The 19,064-nt window shown below is 47.6% G+C and overlaps 1 protein-coding gene across 1 annotated transcript in view; it reads right to left on the bottom strand.

The window, feature by feature from the left end:
- Nucleotides 1-19,064, bottom strand: part of TBC1D9 (TBC1 domain family member 9) — a 112,027-nt gene that overhangs the window by 82,191 nt on the left and 10,772 nt on the right. The window contains exons 2-3 of the mRNA XM_004712141.2: nucleotides 10,312-10,374; nucleotides 422-532 (exon numbers count right to left, since the gene is read on the bottom strand). Coding sequence (XP_004712198.2) covers nucleotides 422-532; nucleotides 10,312-10,374 — 174 coding nt within the window. The remainder of the gene's footprint in view (nucleotides 1-421; nucleotides 533-10,311; nucleotides 10,375-19,064) is intronic.

The following is a 19,064-nucleotide window of genomic DNA, read 5'->3' on the forward strand; positions in this document are numbered from 1 at the left end:
GCATTCCTTAGCACACGCAAGTATTCCGTGTGCTCCCCTTTAGTTCCCAGTTTCCCTGGAAGGTAGGCTGGAGCCCTGCGACTTGTCCCAGACAAAAGGCCCCGAGGAGGAGTGGTCTGGGACACTGTCCACCTTCCCACTCTGCCCTCAGAGAGGTAACGTTGGAGACCGTGTGTCCGTCACTACGGGTGGAAGAGGCCACATGATCTCTATCGATGAGCTCCCCAGAGTGGGAAAACAGTTTTTGGACCACTGACTTAACTATGGACATTTCAGGTTCGTCTGTTGAAAGAGCTCAACTGAGTTTCCATAGTATCCCAAATGACTGCACTCCACTGGCAACTAGGGGCCCCTGACCCCCTTCCAACAGAAAGTTGTCAATCACAGTATCCTGCTGATAGTTCAATGTACTGGTACTTACCACAGGCAATGGTCCAATAGACCAGAGAGTCTGGGGTCTGGTATAAAATCCGGTAGGGAGCCACCCTGGCACTGGAGTCCAATACGACATCAAGGGTGCCCACCAAGAGGCCTGCAGGAAAGGGAAGAGACAGGTAAGGATTTTCTGAGTGATTCCAATGTTCCCACAGGTGGCATGAATACACCCTTTGTGTTAGACCGCCCACGAGCACCTCCCACTGCACTGCCCCTCCACCAACACTGACTCCGCTCTCTGTGACTTACACCAACCTGAAAGACAGACCATCTGGTTTCAGAGATAATGGAAAGGGAACAATGTCTGTCGGAGCCCCGGGGCGCCATGGGTAAGGGGGCAGCTCGTCTCTAAAAGATTGCTGACTGGAGTCCAGGCTGCAGGAGAAAGTCCTGCAGGTGCTCGCTGACCCATCTAGCTCCCATGTCCCCCCAGCTGAGGCAAGCCTGACCGTCCAGCAAATGACCTCGGGAATTTATCTGTGAGAAAGGAACACGCCCCCGAGACCAATGTGCATGGAAGGTGAGCCAGCGCTTCCCATTTTTCCATCAGCAATGTTGTTGACAAGGAAAAGGAAATGATCAAAACAGGAGACCTGACCAGAACGCAAAACCCTTGTCAGTTGGTTCCCCCCCACCCCCCACCCCCACACACGTTGGACCTGATCTGGTTTTCAACATTTTCTGTGTTCTTCCCCCTTTTATTTTCTCCTTTTTCTTTTTACTGGGGTTTAGCTCTGATGTATTTTGTCATTGGAGGTAGCCCTCTTGAAATTTTGTGATATGTTTTTCTGGTTTTCAGTGTATGAAACCCATCAAAAATGAACCCATAGAGACAGCCAGTAAAATAAGGGAGTTTTTTGGGGGAGGGGGTGACAGTGGGAGAAGATACAGGTCAAGGGGAGCTGATATCTAGGAGTTCAAGAAGAAAGAGAATGTTTTTAAACAGATTGTGGTAGCAATTGTACAATACAGCTTGATGTAATTGAACTATGGGATGACATGATAGCTATAGTAGCTCCCAATTAGAAAGGGTTATTTTTGGGGGGAAGGGGGGTTGTTAAGAGCAGATGGCAGCTTGGTGTGTCCAGCGGGAAACTATTTCTGAGGCAACGTCTTCCCGGGCCGACCAGGTGCGCTTGTTGGTCACATGGCTGTACTATCGTGGGTTACAGGGGATGCACAAGCCTAGTTCTCATGCAGAGATCCACCTTCGATACTTCAAGCCGAGATTTCAGGTACAGTCGTAACAGTAAAAGGTTCCCAACTGACATGTCCAAACAGGGAGGCACATCAGTGACCACTTCTTTTAAGACCCCTTCATGGTTTTCCCTCCAGGAAGCTGTGCCCCCTGAGCTACACTGAGTTGGCACTGAGCACCAGAGATGCCCACACTCCAACAGCCCAGGCTCAAACTCTGCAAGATCTGAAAAAGCGGATCCTCCTTACAGCAGGAATGCCAAAGTGTCACAGAAATTAAATGCCCGTGGTTCTGCTAAAGCCAGCACACAGAACCGCACACAGAGCAGGGCTGGAACCGGAGGTCAAGGTGAAACCCGAGCTGGTTCTATAATCTTCTGGCAAGACATTTTTCTCCCCCAAATCTTGGTTCTCTCAATTGCAAAGTGGAGATATCACTATCACAACGCTGTTCTTGAAGACTGATTCAAACAGGACATAGGGGCAATGAGGCAGGAGTCCTGGTGTGGCAGTGAAGACACATTGGGCTGCTTGCCACAAGGTCAGCAGTTCAAAACCACAGCCACTCCTCATGAGAAAGACGAGGCTTTCTACTCCTGCCAAGAGTTATAGTCTTGGAAACCTACAGGAGTAGTTGCACCTTGTCAGAATCAGCCTGATGACAGTGAGGTGCTTATTTTAAGGGGCTATTAGGTGGTTGGAATGATCTACATGTGAGGCACCCTGTCTAGAACCTGCCAAGGCCCATTTAACCTTATTCTTTCCTGAATTGCATCTCTATTGTGGATGCCTTTGTGATGGACCTGATGGTGGTTTAGATACGGGGTGGGGTGGGGGTGGGGGGTGAGGTCCTAGTCTTCCTGTTGAAAGGAAATTGCACCCAGGAAAACTTTATGTTCAGTGCCTTCCCATGATGCTCTGTTGAATCCAAATCACAAGGTGGCCAGGATCTCTTGAGGTGTAATCTTATAATAACATGTAGTCTTGGACCCAAACTGACCACATGGGGTCCACCAGCACAATCATCAGTTGCCATCGAGTCATGGGGACCCCTGAAGCAATGTGCCAACACAATACGATTGACAGTCATCTCCCACCGCCCACCCCACCCCACTCTGTACATGAATGCTGTGGCAGCGTGGAATCCAGGAAGAAAACCACGATCAGAAGCGTCTACTTCCTGTTCCGGCTTTGGCAGCACCAGCTCTGTGAGCGGGGCAGGCCATCTACCTCTCAGTGCTGTGATTTCCTTGGTTGTAAAGTGGGGATAAAAAGCACTTGCCTCCCTGAGCTGCGACTATTATTCAAAAAGCCTACGCAAGGGAAGCACTATAGTTGCCCTTGGTCTCTGTCCAAGGGCATGGGGCTCACTTAGAGTCATTCCAGACCACAGTGGCCATTAGCGGACCCGAACAAACGGGAAGTGTGTGTGTGTGAGAGAGAAAGAGAGAGAGAGAGAGAGGGGTGTGTGTGTGAGAGAGAGGGAACGCGAGAGAGCGAGAGATTTAGCCCAACGTGGAAATTAGTTCATTTGCTTTGCTCTGCCTTGTATGAAATACATTAAAAATAAATTTCTTAGAGAGAGCAGCGATTTTCAAAGGGCAGATTTCACCAAAATACCACACACATTTATCTGCATGTTTTGTTTCCTTTCTCTAATCACCTAAAAAAACACAAAACACCTCACTGCCATCGAGTCGATTCTGACTCACAGCGACCCCATAAGGACAGGCTAGAACTGTCCCTGTGGGTTTCCAAGACTAACTCTACAGAATTAGAAAGCCTCGTCTTTCTCCCACGGAGCAACTGGTGGTTTTGAACTGCTGACCTCGTGGTTAGCAGTCCAACAAGCAACCCACTAACCACCGGGGACCCTTGACAATGGTTTGGTGCAAAGACCCAAAATTACTTTTCCATTTTCTGTACCAATATGGGGTGTCACACAGTTTGTGGGGAAAACGGAATTCAAAGCGAATGGAATTTCCCCGGGAACATCTTGACGCCCCTCCATGTATTCATTCAAAAGAATAGAAAATAGTCCTCGCTGAGAAAACCGGCCTTCTTCCAGGGCTCTTCTGGGAAGAAAACCGTGCCTGCTGCTAAAGACACCCTAATTCGAAATAGAAACACAATTGCCATGAGAACTGGTTGTCTCCCCTCTTTTTTCTGAATCAAACATTAAAAACAAAATGTTGGAAATGATTTGAGTGTGAGGCCCCCGTGTTGATGCCAAGGCCCACAGACTTCGGTCTGGGTTTAGGGAGCGCCCACAGTTTGGGTGGTGTGTTGCTGTTGAATTGACTCTGCGCCATGACGGCTTTATGAACAAGTCCCAGCATCACCCTCATCACTCCCAGGAGGCTCCACTCTGTCCCCGAGCCCGCCGTGCTCATCTGTCTCCTCAACGGTCTCCCACCCGTGGTCGACCCTCTGCTTCCCCGAACATGGCGAATCCCTCCTGCGGGCATGTCCAAAGCCACCGAGTCACACGGCGTTCTGTTGTGGCCCTTAGGGAGGTCCTTGGTGATTTGCGGGAGTGGATGGCCGGGCCTTTCTTCCGAGCCTGCCTCAGCCTGAAAGCTTGGCGGAAACCCGCACAGCACGGATGTCGCGGCCGGCGTGTAGAAGAGCGTGGTGGGCTGGCTTTCCGCAGCGCAGCAGCGCACAGGCCACCGTAGTACAGCAAGCAGACGGGGGAGGGCCGAGGCGAGGGCGTCGGAGTCAAGGCCACTTCCACCAGCCCTGAATGTGCAGTCACAACAAGTGCCACCAAGCTCCTCTACGATGCCGATGAACAGCAACAGATCCAGCCCTGCCCAAGGCAGGGCTCATGCTGACATGTTTTCACGTGACGCACAGACAGGAGACTGTTGTCAGGTGCAGGTGAGTCGGCTCCGGCCCACAGCGACCCTCAGTACAGCAGAGCCGAAGACCACCCAGCGCCGCGCCATCCTCACAACGGTGGTGACGTTCCAGCCCGTGGCTGCAGCCGCTGTCAATCCATCTTGTCGCTGTCAATCCATCTTGTCGCTGTCAATCCATCTTGTCGAGGCTCTTGCTCTTTTTCACTCTCCTGCGTGTTCGGGATCCTGGTAGCTCCATGGTTAAGCACTCAGACGATAATCAAAAGATTGGGGATTCAGAGCTCCATGGTCGCTCCAAGGGAGACTCCGCTCGCACCTGGAACCCCTGCGGAGTGGAGAGGGTCCACTGCACACTGTCCCAGGGGGTGCTCTGAGCTGGCATCAACTCGGGAACACCCAGCAAGAGGAGAACCTCTTTCTTCCTCTAAACCAAACTCCTGCCATGCGCTGACTCTGACTCACAGGGACCCCGTAGAATGAAGCAGAGCTGCCCTCGCAGGCTTCAGAGACGGCTGATTCTTTACAGGAGTCGAAAGCCTCCTCTTTCTCCTGGGAAACAGCCGGACGTTTCCAATGGCCACGGCACAGTTAGCCACGGCAGTGCTGACCCTCCCAGAGCGCCTGACAACACCCAAAGGCACACACCAAGAGAGAACATCTTGGCAAAAACCGTCTGAAACCGTAAGGCCCTGGACATGCAGACAAAAGTCACGACTGGAAATTGAGGTAGGCAGTTGGCTAGCAACGGAGGAGATTCCCTCATGCTACAGCAAGTCCAGGGGTCCAGAGAGAAAGGAAGGCTCTTACCAAGATGCATGAACACAGTGGCCTATGCAACGTCACCTCTCGGTGAAGCTCCCTCTGCTTTCCCTCCTAAAGCTGCCCAGTCAGGCCTAGTCCTGTCATCTCACAGTGCCCCCAACCCCCTCGCCCCCACCTCCGGGTCTTCGCCTCTGCACAGGCTCAGAGCTCCTGGGTGGCAGAGGCCCAGGGACCCTTTAGGACCTATCAGCCCTATGCTGCTCTGAACATGGGAAGGGCTGCACGCACGCTTGAAGAAGAGACCATATTTGATACGTTTTGAAAATTAAATAGTAATTGTAAATGTAAATCCTGAGTTCTGCTGACACAAGGAGTGAGCTTCCAGGGCAGAAAGAAAAGCGCTCTTCCTGTACCGGCTGTCCCGACAGAACACTATGCAGTAGAAAACGGCTTTAGAAGAACATACCAAATAAATAAATAAGTCAAACGTCCATCGGGATTTTCTTAGGAGTCGTATTACTCAGACCCCTATAATGGGTGTCAAAATACTGAACCTCTTCCTGATTTCCCACACAAAGCGCTGTTTCCGCAGCCGCTTCAGTCACAGCTATTTCGGGTGTCAAACACTTTCCAGTCACCTTACATGACAGCCCTCATGCTAACGCTGCTGCATCTACTTCCTGCAGGCGTGTGGCGCTCTCAAGGAGATTCAGAAAACACTGTGATTCCTTGGAGCTTTTCACGGAGGGGTGGGGGGTGGGGGGGGACTCCTAGGCAGAGCGCTAAGGAGATTCAGAAAACACTATAATTCGTCGGAGCTTTTCAGGGGGGCAGGGGGCAGAGGGGTCCCTAGGCAGAGTGCTGAGCACAAAGGACTTGCTTGTCCATCTGCAGAGGGATCTCTTTGGATCACATGAAAGCTAAAACTGGCCTGAGCCTGAAGATCCTGCATTTCCTCTGAGAGCCTCTGACATCCAGGAAGGCAGCCAGAGACCAGGCAGAGACTACAAAGTTGCGCAGAGTGGTCGGCGGAGCACCCCAGGCATCGACTCAACAATGTGGTCAGTTTCGTAGCCATTTTCTGCCCTGGGGATAATGATACAAACTAGAGTGTAGGTATGTGCTGTGTCTGATATGTACTATATCTACCTTTCAAATAAAAGTGTCCCAAACTACAGAAGAGTCTAGGAACTTAAAAAAGATATTTACTACCAACACTCGGGATTGTTAACATCCTCTCCAATTTGCTTCAAATTCATTTTTTAAGAGAAAAACAATAGACATAATAAAGGCCCCCCCCCCTTTGTGCCTCCTCAGGAGCCCTGGTGGCTCTATGGGTTAAGCATGAGGTCGCCAACTCATGAGGTCAGAGGTTCGCACCCACCAGTCACTCCAGAGAAGAAAGATGAGATTTTGCAAGAAAATCTCTTGCAAAGATTTGCAGTGTCAGGAACCCCCCTCCCCCCAACTCACTTCCATGGGGTCAATTCTCACCCACAGCAACCACACAGGACAGGGGAGAACTGGTTTCCAAGACTGTAACTCTTCAGAGGAGTAGAAAGTCTTATCTTTCCCCCCACGGAGCGGCTGGTGTTTTCAAACTACTAATCTTGTGTTTAGCATCCTAACTTGTAACCAGTCCTTCCGACCCCCCCCCCCCCCCCCCCCCCACCGGAGCAGTTATCCACTGTTCTACAGGGTCACTAGGAGTCAGATGTGTGGTGGTTTGGGTCTTTGTCTGATTTTGTGCCTCCTCAATCCTGTCTCTCCCTCTCCCTTCATCATTCTCAGCTTGTTTTGTACTCCCCCCGACTCTGATCCCTATACTTTTATTTCCCTGTGATGTACATGCAAATAGATTTTATACTCATGTGTATTTTGAATTCACATTAATGATAAACAATAGATACTGTTGAGCTACTTATATTTTTATCCGATTGTATTTGTAAATCTGATCCACTCATTCTGAATGCAAGATTCTAGCATATACATACATTATAACATCCCCATATTCCTAATATAGTGCTGGAGATGAATATTGCAAGTACCACGGATGGTCAAGAGGACAAACAGCTCTGTGTTGGAAGAAGTCAGGTCAGAGTGCTCCTTAGAGGCCGGGATGGCAAGACTTGGTCTTACATATTTTAGACATGTTGTCAGGAGAGACCAGTCCCTGGAGACAGATAACAGTTTGGTAAGCGGGCGGGCAGCAAAAAAGAAGGTGGTCCTCAAGGCGAAGGATGGACACAGTGGTCGCCTCAATGGGCTCAGACACAGGAACAACTGTGAGGGCAGACAGGGTGGGCGGTGCTGCCTTCCGTTGTGCATGGGTCACTGTGGGCTGAAGCAACTTGATGGCCTCTGGAAACGATATCCCATTTCTAATGGTTTGTCCAAGTGGAAGTGACAAGCCTCTTCTGTGTACAAGACTTCTTCATCATGCTTTAAAGTCTGACTACAACCTGTAAAAGTACAAAAGGGGTTGGCCCAGTTTATTCTCTGACTAGGCAAGGATGGCAAGATTTCGGTGCTTTGGACACATTGGTCGGAGACCCATCCCTGGAGACGGACATCATGCCTGATGAAGCAGAGGGGCAGCGAAGAAGAGCAAAGCCCTCAAGGGGATGCACCCACGGACCCAAACCCAGGAACAACTGTGAAGACGGTGGAGGACCAGGCAGCGTTTCATCAGGAACCAACCTGGTGGCACCTAACAACAACAATAACAAACACCTGTCTCTCCACAAACTCTCCAAGTCAGTAGTATGCAATGTTGCCCATCTCAAATATGAGACGTTGTATGTACACATGCAAGGCTTTGCAGAAGCCCTTTTTCTTGTCTCCAGTGACCTTTCATAGTTTCTTCCTTTGAAACTTCTATTTCCTTCAAAATCCAGGTCAAGGGTAAGATGCAGTCCATTAACATGGCCCATCTAACGACGATCCTCATGTGCTGTGTCGCCATTCTGGGCTCGGTGTCTAGGAATGTGGCCCCAGGTTGGAAGGCGTGCTCGCTCTTCTAAGGCACAGGATCAAGGATGCTAAGTCCTGGCCTTTGTAGACGGGGCCCACTTCTTCACACCCTGGGCTTCCCAGAGGCACTTTTAGACTTTGCTTTTTCCCCTGAGGCCATGACTTAAGACACCACCCTTTGTTTTGTCTTCCTTGGGAGTATGGTAGGGTCAAAGGCAAAAGCTACACCTCCATCAACGGCATTCCTCTGTGTAGCAGAGACTTCAGACCCAGAGAAAGAAGGCCCAAGTTCATGCCCAAGAGAGATCTTTGAAGTGTTAGAGGCCAAATCAGAGGCACCAGAGATGTGGCACAGAGACTATGGGGCAGAGCAAAAGGAGAATTGCTGAGGCGATGGGTCTCGGAGCTGAAACCACAGCCTGGCTTCCAGGTTCAGGGAGGCAAAGGCCAGGGGGCCATGTGGCTAAAACACTGAGGACCAACGAGACTTGGCTGCGGCTAAGGAGAAATGTTGCTGTGAATCGAACTGTATCTTTACTGTTCACTGATCCTCACTTGTGGGGGCCTAATGACTCCCTTAATAACCCCCCTTAATGACGAGGGTCGTCTGTGCGCTCTGTGTGGCCACTGCACCGAGTTATAAAATACCACCCAGAAGTAGAATGCCCTGGGAGGCACGCTGGTATCAGAAGAGACGAGGAAGGCTGGAGAGGGAAAGCATATCTAACCCTACTGTGAGCCCACAAGTGAGTCAGAGGAGGCCAGCTATGGCCCCAATGCCGTTGACTAGAAGGGCTCCCCTAACTCATTTGCTCTTTCTCTCAGCACTCTCCTATCCCCTCAACAGGCAATGCACCCCTCACCCTCAAATCTCCTGATGGTAACGATGCCCTTTTCTGCACTCTGGCATCTGCCTTGCAGTTTAGAATGCCAAAGTCGTTTGCCCATTGTTGTCTGCTTTTAAAAAAAGGTACCGTTTCCTCATTAGACTGTGAGCCCTGTGATGGCAGAGACAGTTTTCTTTCCTTGGGGATTCTTCAAGCCTAAAAGAATGCCCAGCTAAGCGTGATGAATATTTACAACACGGGCCACAGAGTTTCCAACTCGATGGACATTGGGAGAAACCAAAAACTATCTGCAGGACTTTTCCATCCTTGTATACGAATACCCAATACATGGCCAACCCAAACCAAACCGATTGCCATGGAGTCGATTGCAGCACATGGGCCCCCCACATAGGGCGTCTCAGACTGCAGATCTGAACAGGGGCAGACAAACCCGTCTTTCGCCGGGTGGCAACTGGTGGGTCTGAACGTCCAACCTTGCAGCTAGCAGCCCAACATCTAGGCACCAGTACCAGCAGGGCTCCTGTTTTCCATAATTTAAAATTTCTAAGAATCTTACAACCAGGGAGAAAAAGAAGACTAGGCAGTCCCATCTCCAGTAGTGTAAGGTAACGCAGATCAAGCTCACATCTGAGATGTTTTACCACGGGGAAACCATTTCTCTAAGGTCAGGAGTACTTTGGCTCTTTTAAATTACTGTTGAGGAAAAAAAAATTACTGTTGAGATTTATCTGGAATTAAACTAGATTAAAAGCAGAAATACCGAGGCAAAGAGCAAGTCTATTTTTCTACCTTTGGAAAGAAATTTGCAGTTGTTGACCAAAAGCAAGAAAATCCCATTTAAACCCTTTATGCCCAAGACGCAGATCAGTACACTCTGGGTTTGCACTCCAGAGGGGCTAGGCAAGACATTACAAAACCGCCTGTACAGCCAGGAGGGCCAGAGCTGGCCCGGCCAGGTGAGGACCAGCTCCAGACCCATGAGCCTGAGTTCACAGTGTCAACTTGAACCATGTGAAGGGGCACGTGGGCTAACGTTGGTCAGCTACGTCGTGTGTGAGAGAATCATGACAGCGGTTTTTCTCTGTGTATGGAGTTGGGGGGCAGGGGAAGATTTGTTGGAGGGTGTGCGTGTGGCTAGACACCGGGCAATCCGTCTTCTGCTTCAGAACCTCAAAGACTCTAACAGATATTCTCAAGTGTAGGGACCCCTGGTCAGAAGGGAAAGCGTCTACCTGCAATGTCTGAGAGCACTTTCGTTTCCGTAAGCACCAGCCGTTCTCCCGCCACACCAGCATCTTTAGGTCAAAATGGCCTCTCAATATGGGTCCTGGAAAACAAGTAGCTCATGGACAAGGCTTTCTTCTCAACATCAACCATTCCAATTGTACGTCTATCTTGGCTGCTTAAAAGACTACCCTTTGCTTACGCAGCAAGAGCTCGTCCTACTACAGGCACATGTGCAATCATGGCCACTTGTAAAATACAGAGGAGTTCGTGGGAAGCCTGGTTGTAGAGACACACGTGGTTGACGCTGTCAGATAGGACAGGGTTTCTCACACTATGTGATCAGGACCCAGTTTTTGATTGCTTGCTTGCTTCCCCCCCCCCCACCCATTCTGTGACAGACTGACAGATACCTTTGTCCAGTACGGTGGTGGTGTTTTCAAGTACTGTTGAGTTGGTTCTGATGCTTAGCGAGCCACGCACAACAGAGAGAACCATCGACCAGCCCAGCACCATCCTCAAAACCGCCACTGTTGCAGCCATGTGTCAGTCCATACATTGACCGTCTTCCTCTTTGTCACTGGTCCTCTACTTGTACACTATGGTACATATAATTTTTTTTTTAAATGTACAGTGAACCCTCGCCACTTCGCGCTTCGACTTCCGCGGCTTCACTCTATCGCGGTTTTTGCGTAACAGCGCATGCTCTGTCATTACTGCCACTGATTGGCTCATACTGTACACGCTTGATGCCATAAATAATATAATAAATAACAAATGATAATTGTAACGTCCAAAATGTTTTACTGTATTTTCCCTTTTTCGTTTAATAAATTGGGTAATACGAGTGTAATGGTGACTAAAGGGTGTTTTTCCATGTCCTCTATGCTCTAACTACGAAAATATTTGATTTACAAATAAGGAATCCTACTTCGCGGAATTTCATTTATCACGGTAGGGTCTAAAACCGATTAACCGCGATAAACGAGGGTTCACTGTATATAATATGGAATACATATAAGATACAAGCAAACAGATAAGATACAGGCAAACTGCTCCTAGAGGTTTTAATGGATTATTCCCAATCTCTGTTCCTAGCTCCTGGCAGAATGGTAATAAATCGTTCATAAATTGGCACTCTCACTAGAACTACGTTAGGGAATGGGAGGCTCTGGGGCAGTCATTTTCCCGGGAGAGTTTATCAGCATCCTGTATAGTTTTTAAAAGGACATGGATTCGGGAACTTTGTCTTTGGAAAAAGGAAAAAAAGCAAAACAAATCAAAACAACAGCTGTTCACACAATGTAAACTAAAATAACACTCCACAAAATCCTATCTCAGTGGGACAAGAACAGGAGAGAAGTATGGGGTTTTGTTGTCCATTTCTCCCAGCAGGCACTGGGAATTTGAGTATTAGGCAATTCCACAGAGGATCCAGGCTCTGCTTACAGAGGGACTTCCACTGGGAGGGGCAGGATGACAAGGCTAAAAGAGGCATCCTCTCTCTCCCCGCCACAGGCTACCAGAAATGGCAGCTTGTACAAATAGCCAGAAAGATACAGCTCAAAAGGAAACAAAGGACCCTGGCTGGCACTGTTTCCCTCCTCAATGGATGAGGCACAGCCTGGCTTTTACCTAAAGGCACGAGCAGCAGACAGCTCCGGGGCATTGTGTCTGGCAAGGCTTTGTCCTGCAGCCTGTTAGTCCTGCGCTGCTCTGAGCTCCCAGGCACCTTCCAGGGCTGCGGCATCCAGGAGCTGCTCCAGTTATCCCTGCAAGACGGTCTCTTAAAGTCCCACAGGACGTTTCCTGCCGAAAAGGAGGCAGTTGGCACTGATTTTTCCTTCTCGTTGGTAAAGTGTCTGAGACAGATTCGTTCAAAAGATTATATATATATATATTTTCCCCCCAATACTTTCTTTTCACCCCAGTCAGGATCTACCATCCTGTGGGATTCAGTGCTTGATGAAAATGCAGGTCCCCTTGTTATAAAAAAATCTTAGGAAATCCATGATGCTGATAATAAAATGTGGACACCAAGGGGGAGCGGAGGCAGGACGGAAAAAAGAAGAGCTGATACCAAGGGCTCAATAGAAAGTAAATGTCTAGAAAAAGAATGATGGCAGCAGATGCACAAATATGCTTGATATAATTGATGTGTGGATTGTTATAAGAGTTGTAAGAGCTCCCAATAAAATGATCTTTAAAAAAAAAGTGACACCAAGCGAGGGTCCCTGTAAGCAGAGGGTCCTATGTGACTACAAAGGCCTCACGCCAAGGAAACTGTCCCCCGGATGCAGTGACGTGCCAGGGAGTTCATCCTCAGACAAGCTTGTTGTTCGTGCACGATTTCGTCCGAGATTCCAATCGGCTCGGACACAAAGCCCTGCAAACCATGGGGCCGAACATTCAGAAGCACTCAGGGCACCTGTTTGATCCAGTTCCTCAAACAAGCCTGCTCAGGAGAAAGTGGAATTGTTGCTTTAGTAACATTCCCAGCTGCTTTTTTTTAAACTTGCAGCACGAAAGGTACATTGATCCTAATTTTATCTGCAGGGATAGGTCTGGGAACCTGGAACCAACGGCTAAGAGCCAGCCCAGATCAGCCAGGAGAGAGAGAACGGGGAGACACTTTGGTTTTTGGGAGTAGTTTACTAGTATGATGCCAACACCTATATCTAAGAGATACAGACCAGCCACCACTCCTGGGAAACCTGAACATGATGCCCGTGGGCCTGCTTGTCTCAGGTGAACTGCACTGGCAGCTGCTGCTCACAAGCCCGTGATGACTGTCAAGGTTGTGCTACCTCTCACTCGGCACAGTCAGTGGTTCAAAACCGCTGGCCACTCCACCGGAGAAAGACGAGGCTGTCTGCTCCCATAAAGATTCACAGCCTTGGAAACCCAAAGGGGCAGTTCTATTTTCTATAGGGTCTACAGAGGTGCTATAGCCCTGGTGCTGTAGTGGATATGCAGCGGGCTGCTAACAGCAAGGTCAGCAGTTTGAAACCACCGAGGGAGAAAAACAAGGCTCTCTACTCCCGTAAAGAGCTAGTTTCAGAAACACACAGTGCTATAGGGACTTACCCTGTCCTATAGGGTCGCTATGAGTCAGAATTTGATAAGCTTAGGAAACTAGTAACATAACAAATTAAGCACTGGGCTGCTTTCACAAGGTCAGTGGTTCAAATCCATTGCTACACAGGTAAAAGATGGTGCTGTGAAGAGTTAAAGTCTGGGAAAACCCAGGGAGCTGTTTCATTCTGTCCTATAGGGTTGCTACGAATCACAATTGACTTAATGGGAACGGGTTTGGGTCTAAGCTTAAGAACTACACAATGAGATACTATTGTGACATAGAAGTGATTCAGAACTTAAAATTACATCGAAGAAATGACCTAGAATGCCAGTGCAAGTTATAGTACATCTGAATAACGAAGCCATTTAAAAGCATGTTTCAGGTACCTGATGGCTCAGTGCAGGCATCTGGTGTGCTGGTGGTGTGTACAATGGTTATCACTCAGCACTAAGCAAAAGGACACTCATGGAACCCGCCAGCCGCGCCACGGAGGTAAAGATCACAGCCTGGGCAAGGCTCTGGGCAGCTCTGCCTGTCTTAAAGGGTCACTCTGAGTCAGAATCACCTGGACAGCGCACAGCAGCAATGGCATGTAAGACAAAGAAAGAAGAGGACTTTCTCACAAAACGGAAGAGGAATTTATCAGAAAGACAAGTGGGAGCCTATACCACAAATGAGAATGTGTGTGTGAGTTTTGAAAAGCTACAAAAATAAATACAAATATTAACATACTGGCATGTGAAGGAATAGATCATTTAATTTTCTCCTGTACACTCTTCTATGTTTTAAAAAATTGTTTAATGTGCATACAATACCTGTAAAACGAAGGGAAAAGATACTGTAATTCTGACCAACCTTATAATTATAATTTACTTGTAACACTCAAAGGTGGATCATGTCATCAAGTGGTTATAATAGACCTGATACATCACTTCATGTATGGGTTGGGTTACTAATCTGGTTGACAGGATGCAATGTGCAAGACAGGGGTCAATATCTAAATGAGTGGAAGCCTCAAATATGTACTTCAGTGGAAAGGAGCTTGGTTTCTGCAGAGAGAGAGAGAAAAAAAACAATACCAAAAAACCTTCATGTTTTTTCCCTTTGGTCAATGTGGTAGTTACACAATTTCATGTCAACTTGATAAAAGAAAGAAGGGGTGGAGTCTACCTGTGAAGCAGGTACAGCCTGATGATCGCTCCTTGTAGGTGTGGCCTCCTCATGAAAATTCTGGGAACTTCCTCTCTTCCTCCCTGGAGGTGGGACACACTCTCTACTTTACCTTCCTGTTGACAAGACACATGGAGCCACATTGATGGTGGCCAGAGTCCTGGAGATGCACCCACTGCCACTGGATCTACAAGACTTTGCACCCACCAGCCTGTGATCTTCCTGCATTCTGCATCATTGCATGTGACCTTGTGAATCCGAAGAGGGACTTATGGGCTAATATTGAACTTATAAGCTTGATCTGGACTGGACTGGGATGTTTTCTCAATATACAATTGCTCTTTACACAAAGCTCTCACTTATGCACATGAATGTTGCTGGGTTTGTTTCTCTAGTCAACCCGGCCTAACACAGTGACCAATACTGCAAATTGACATGTCTTCATATACAAAGCACCATATTCCATAATACACTTGTGCTCACAGCCATTGAGTTGATTCCAATTTATAGTTACCCTATATATAGTTTTCGAGCCTGTAAATATTTACTGAAATAGACAACCTCACTCTCGTTCCTCAGAGTGGCTAGTGGGTTTGAACTGCTGACCTTGAGTTGGCCGCTCAATATTTAGCCCACTACACTACCAGTTATCTTAGGTAAGTTCTCTTAACACTGTTAAAGATTATAGTAATGGTTTGTTAGGGGCAGTTGAGTTAGCTGCTATGTAAACAGAATGAAACATTGTGCCATCCTCACAATTTATTTTAATGTTTGAACCTGTTGTTGTAACTAGTGTATCAACCCAACTCATTGGGCATTTTCTCCTTTTCACTGATTCTCTACCAAGCATTATGTCTTTTTCCAGAGACTGATCTCTCCTGAAAAGCTGCAATGGCACATTGGGCTACACATTGGGCTGCTAACCGTGAGGTCTACAGTTCAAAATCACCAGCCACTCCATGGGAAAAGGATGAGACTTTCTATTCCCAGAATGATGTACAGCGCTGGAAATCCAAAGGGGTAGTTCTAGTCTGTCTGACAGGGTTGCTATGAGTCAGAATTGAATAAATGGCAGTGAGTTTGGTTTTGAGTTCTGGTCTCTCCTGACCATATCTCTAAACTATGTGAAACGAAGGATTGCCGTTCCAGATGCACTTCTTCCAAGATAGATTGGTTTATTTTGGGGGGGAGTCTAAGGTACTTTCAGTATTCTTCACCAGCACCCCAATTTCAATGTGTCAATGCGTATGCAGTCTTCCTTAGTCACTGCTCAATGTTCACATCCATATGACGAGACTGAAACCACGCTGGTTCGGGTCAGGCACACCTCCGCCCCCAAAGTGACCTCCTGGTTCTTCAACGCTTCCAAGAGGTCTGGTGCGACGGAATTGCCCAATGCAACACGTCTTTGATTTACCTTCAGTAGGTTGTCTGAAATCAAGAAGTTTAGGAGTTTTTAAGTAACAACAAAAAAATTAAATAAATGGAATTAGTGCTAATCTACATCACCTCATTTTCATGAAATCTGCAAATGGCGTTAGGGCCACCTCTGACCTCTTCGGGCTTCAGGAGGAAGGAGAGTCCAACCCCACTTGTGCCCAGGGATGAGTCCCACGGGGCAGAGTCTGACAAGCTTCTGCTCTCCCACCTTATTTACCCTGTTCTTACACGAACCACCCCTCCCACGGCACGCTACTTCTCGGCTGGGTGTAATAATTCACTGTAGGGTTCCGACAACACTCATGATTATGGGGGCTTCTGAGGAAAGCTACATGAAGCACACACTTCTTTGGTCCTGAGGGCTTCTTCTCCGCCATGCTGGTTGGCACATCTATCTCTGTTCCTTGGCCTCAGCCACACAAGCCCCTTGGCCTCTGCCCTGCTTGGGCGATTGCAACAAGCTCCTTTAGTGGTGACAAATGGCCAGAGGGCCCTCACACTGCAAGCCCACCTCAGTTTGTGCGTTCAGAAGGCACTCAGTTTACGCATTCTGCGGCCAGGAAGCCCACCGCTCTGTCTTCTGGTCTCAACAGCCACTGCTTCTTTTGCATACATGGATCCTGGATGGACTCTGCTCTTCTTTCCTCGTGGCCATGGCAGTCTCTGTTCCCACCTCTGAAATGGCTCCATTCTTACTCAGTAGAATGGTAAAACGGACCAATCACAAGTCAGCACATGCTACACCTTATTTGCATACTCCTCTCTAGTTATTTAGGGAGAGCTCAGAGCCAGGTGTTGTAATTTCACTTCACCATAATACCCACGGTATTGCTTTCTTCTATATACAAGCAAGACAAAGAAACAATACTTCCATATATCTCCCTCAAAAGTGTCGGGAGGGGTGTAAACTACTGACAAACGCTGTTACTAATGATTTCCTCTTGAGAACAATTTGGCGAGAGATGTAGCACGGGAAAGAATCAAGGAATTATTTTGTTTAGTTAGAACCCTAGTTTTTTTGAAAAGTAGTTTTTATATTGTTGGGAGCACATGTTATCAAATAGTATACTTTGAACTATTCATAATGTCAAGACATTATGATAAAAGGATATTGCTGCCGCTGCGATCAAGTTTTCCAAGAGGCAAGACTATGGGACGATTTGTCCCTGTGCCTTTCTGGACATGTACCGGCTACCCTAGTGGGCAGGGTCAGAGGACGCGTGGAGGATGGCATTGCACGGCCTGGGATAAGGCTGGTTTTCACATAGGTCAGCACACCAGGCCACCCGGCACACCTCCTTGGGTGCTGACTCAGTTGTCTTTGCACCAAGAAGGTCTCTCTGTGGAGACCAGCCAGAGGAATTTTGAATTTAAAAGTTAATCCAACATTTTTTTCTTCATATTATTAATGGCTTAGAAATACTAGTCTTAGAAATACTGAGCATTTGGAGAATACAGACTTGCATTCATGTGATGTTTTGTCAATATTCTGTGTGCACTGAAGTGTTAAATATGATGCTGTTTCTTAAGGAGGTTGGGGTGTTGTATACATTATTAACCATGCAGAATATACATGCTGAAAGCTAAGGATACTTACTTAGAGCTAATGGAGCTTTCTTCAGTTTGATCAAAACGTAAAATCCCCCTTTGATAGAAATGCACGAGTCCTTTGATGCTTTATCCTTAGTTTAAACCCCCAAGTCTGTTAATGTTGAACAGCTTTGCACCATGCACTTTCTGGTGTATATGGAATGTCTTTAATTGAACTTTCTATATTCCGAAGTCCATTTATATGCTAAATTTTCCAATTGTTAAATGACTAGACGTGACTATGTAAATAAATAAACATGCGTGCACACACACAGAATAAGGCAGGCCAATCAGATCTCCTCTCACGAGAATTTTAACTAGAAAAGCCAAGTGCCCCGAAAAGCTGAAGTTGAGCGGATCCGTGAGAAAGGGCTTGTGAAGAAGCAGAGACCCTGATAAACAGCGACAATATAAAGACCTTCAGAAAGGCAGTAGTCTGCCAGCTCAGGATGGAACAGAACACAGACAGATAGCCACAGACTGCAGACTATGGGATCTTTGGGAAAGGCCAACCTGAAGATGCTCCTCAGTTCCCTCTGGCAGTGCCTCTCCCTGTCAGCTTCCAGGCCTGGCTCCAGTTCTCATGCCCCGCCCCCCTCCTCCCAGCAACAAAATGCAGGCATTGGGCTAACCAGAATGAGCTTCTGTTTCGTGCCACCAAGATCTCCCAAGTAAAACTCTAACTACTTAGCTTCATTTAAATATGAGGAGGTATCCCCGACCCCACTCCACCCCCAAGATACGGAGAAAAAGCTCCCCTGAGTGCATTCCCTGCCCCCACCCCAAGGTTCTCTCTGGTCACAGTGAATTTTTTTGTGAAAGCCATTTCTCTTGAACCTCGGTTTTTCTGATGGCCAATTTAAGAGAACAGCATGTGGCTGTGAAATCTTGTTTGCTGCTCAGAAAAATGCCAAAGAAACTATTGCGATGTTGAACACGGCTTACAAAGGCAGCCCTATGGGAAAAACTCAAGTGTATGAGTGCTTTTTCTGTTTCAAAAAAGGTGAAAGTGTTCATTGACAACAAATGTCATTCTGGACATCTGTCCATTTACCAAACAGACAAAAATGTTGACTCATCATGCATTTGGAGTTCATTCCACCAGGTCAGACTGTTAGCCAACCTTTCTATTTAGAGGCTCTGAAAAGATAGCTTTACAGTGTGGACAAAAAAGAAAGGGCTGGTTTGTGGCAGACAGCGCTCATTTGCCACTATGACAACGTACCTGCTCACACTCACATAGTCGTCTCAGTGCACCAGTTTTTGACAAAAAACAGCATGTCTCTCTTGGTCCATGCACCTTACTCACCTGACCTCCCTCCATGTGACTACTTTTTGTTTCTTCAAATGCAGAGGGGCATGAAAGGACAGCAATTTGATGATGTGGAAGAGGAGAAGGAAAAAACGAGGGAGGTGCTGTCAGCCCTCCAAACAGATGAGTTTGAAAAATATTTCAAGGAATGGAGTCACAGATTTGACAAA

Source organism: Echinops telfairi, unplaced genomic scaffold (genome assembly GCF_000313985.2).
Source record: "Echinops telfairi isolate 266 unplaced genomic scaffold, ASM31398v2 ScPeMD7_2186;HRSCAF=2738, whole genome shotgun sequence".
Classification (NCBI taxonomy): Eukaryota; Metazoa; Chordata; class Mammalia; order Afrosoricida; family Tenrecidae; genus Echinops; species Echinops telfairi.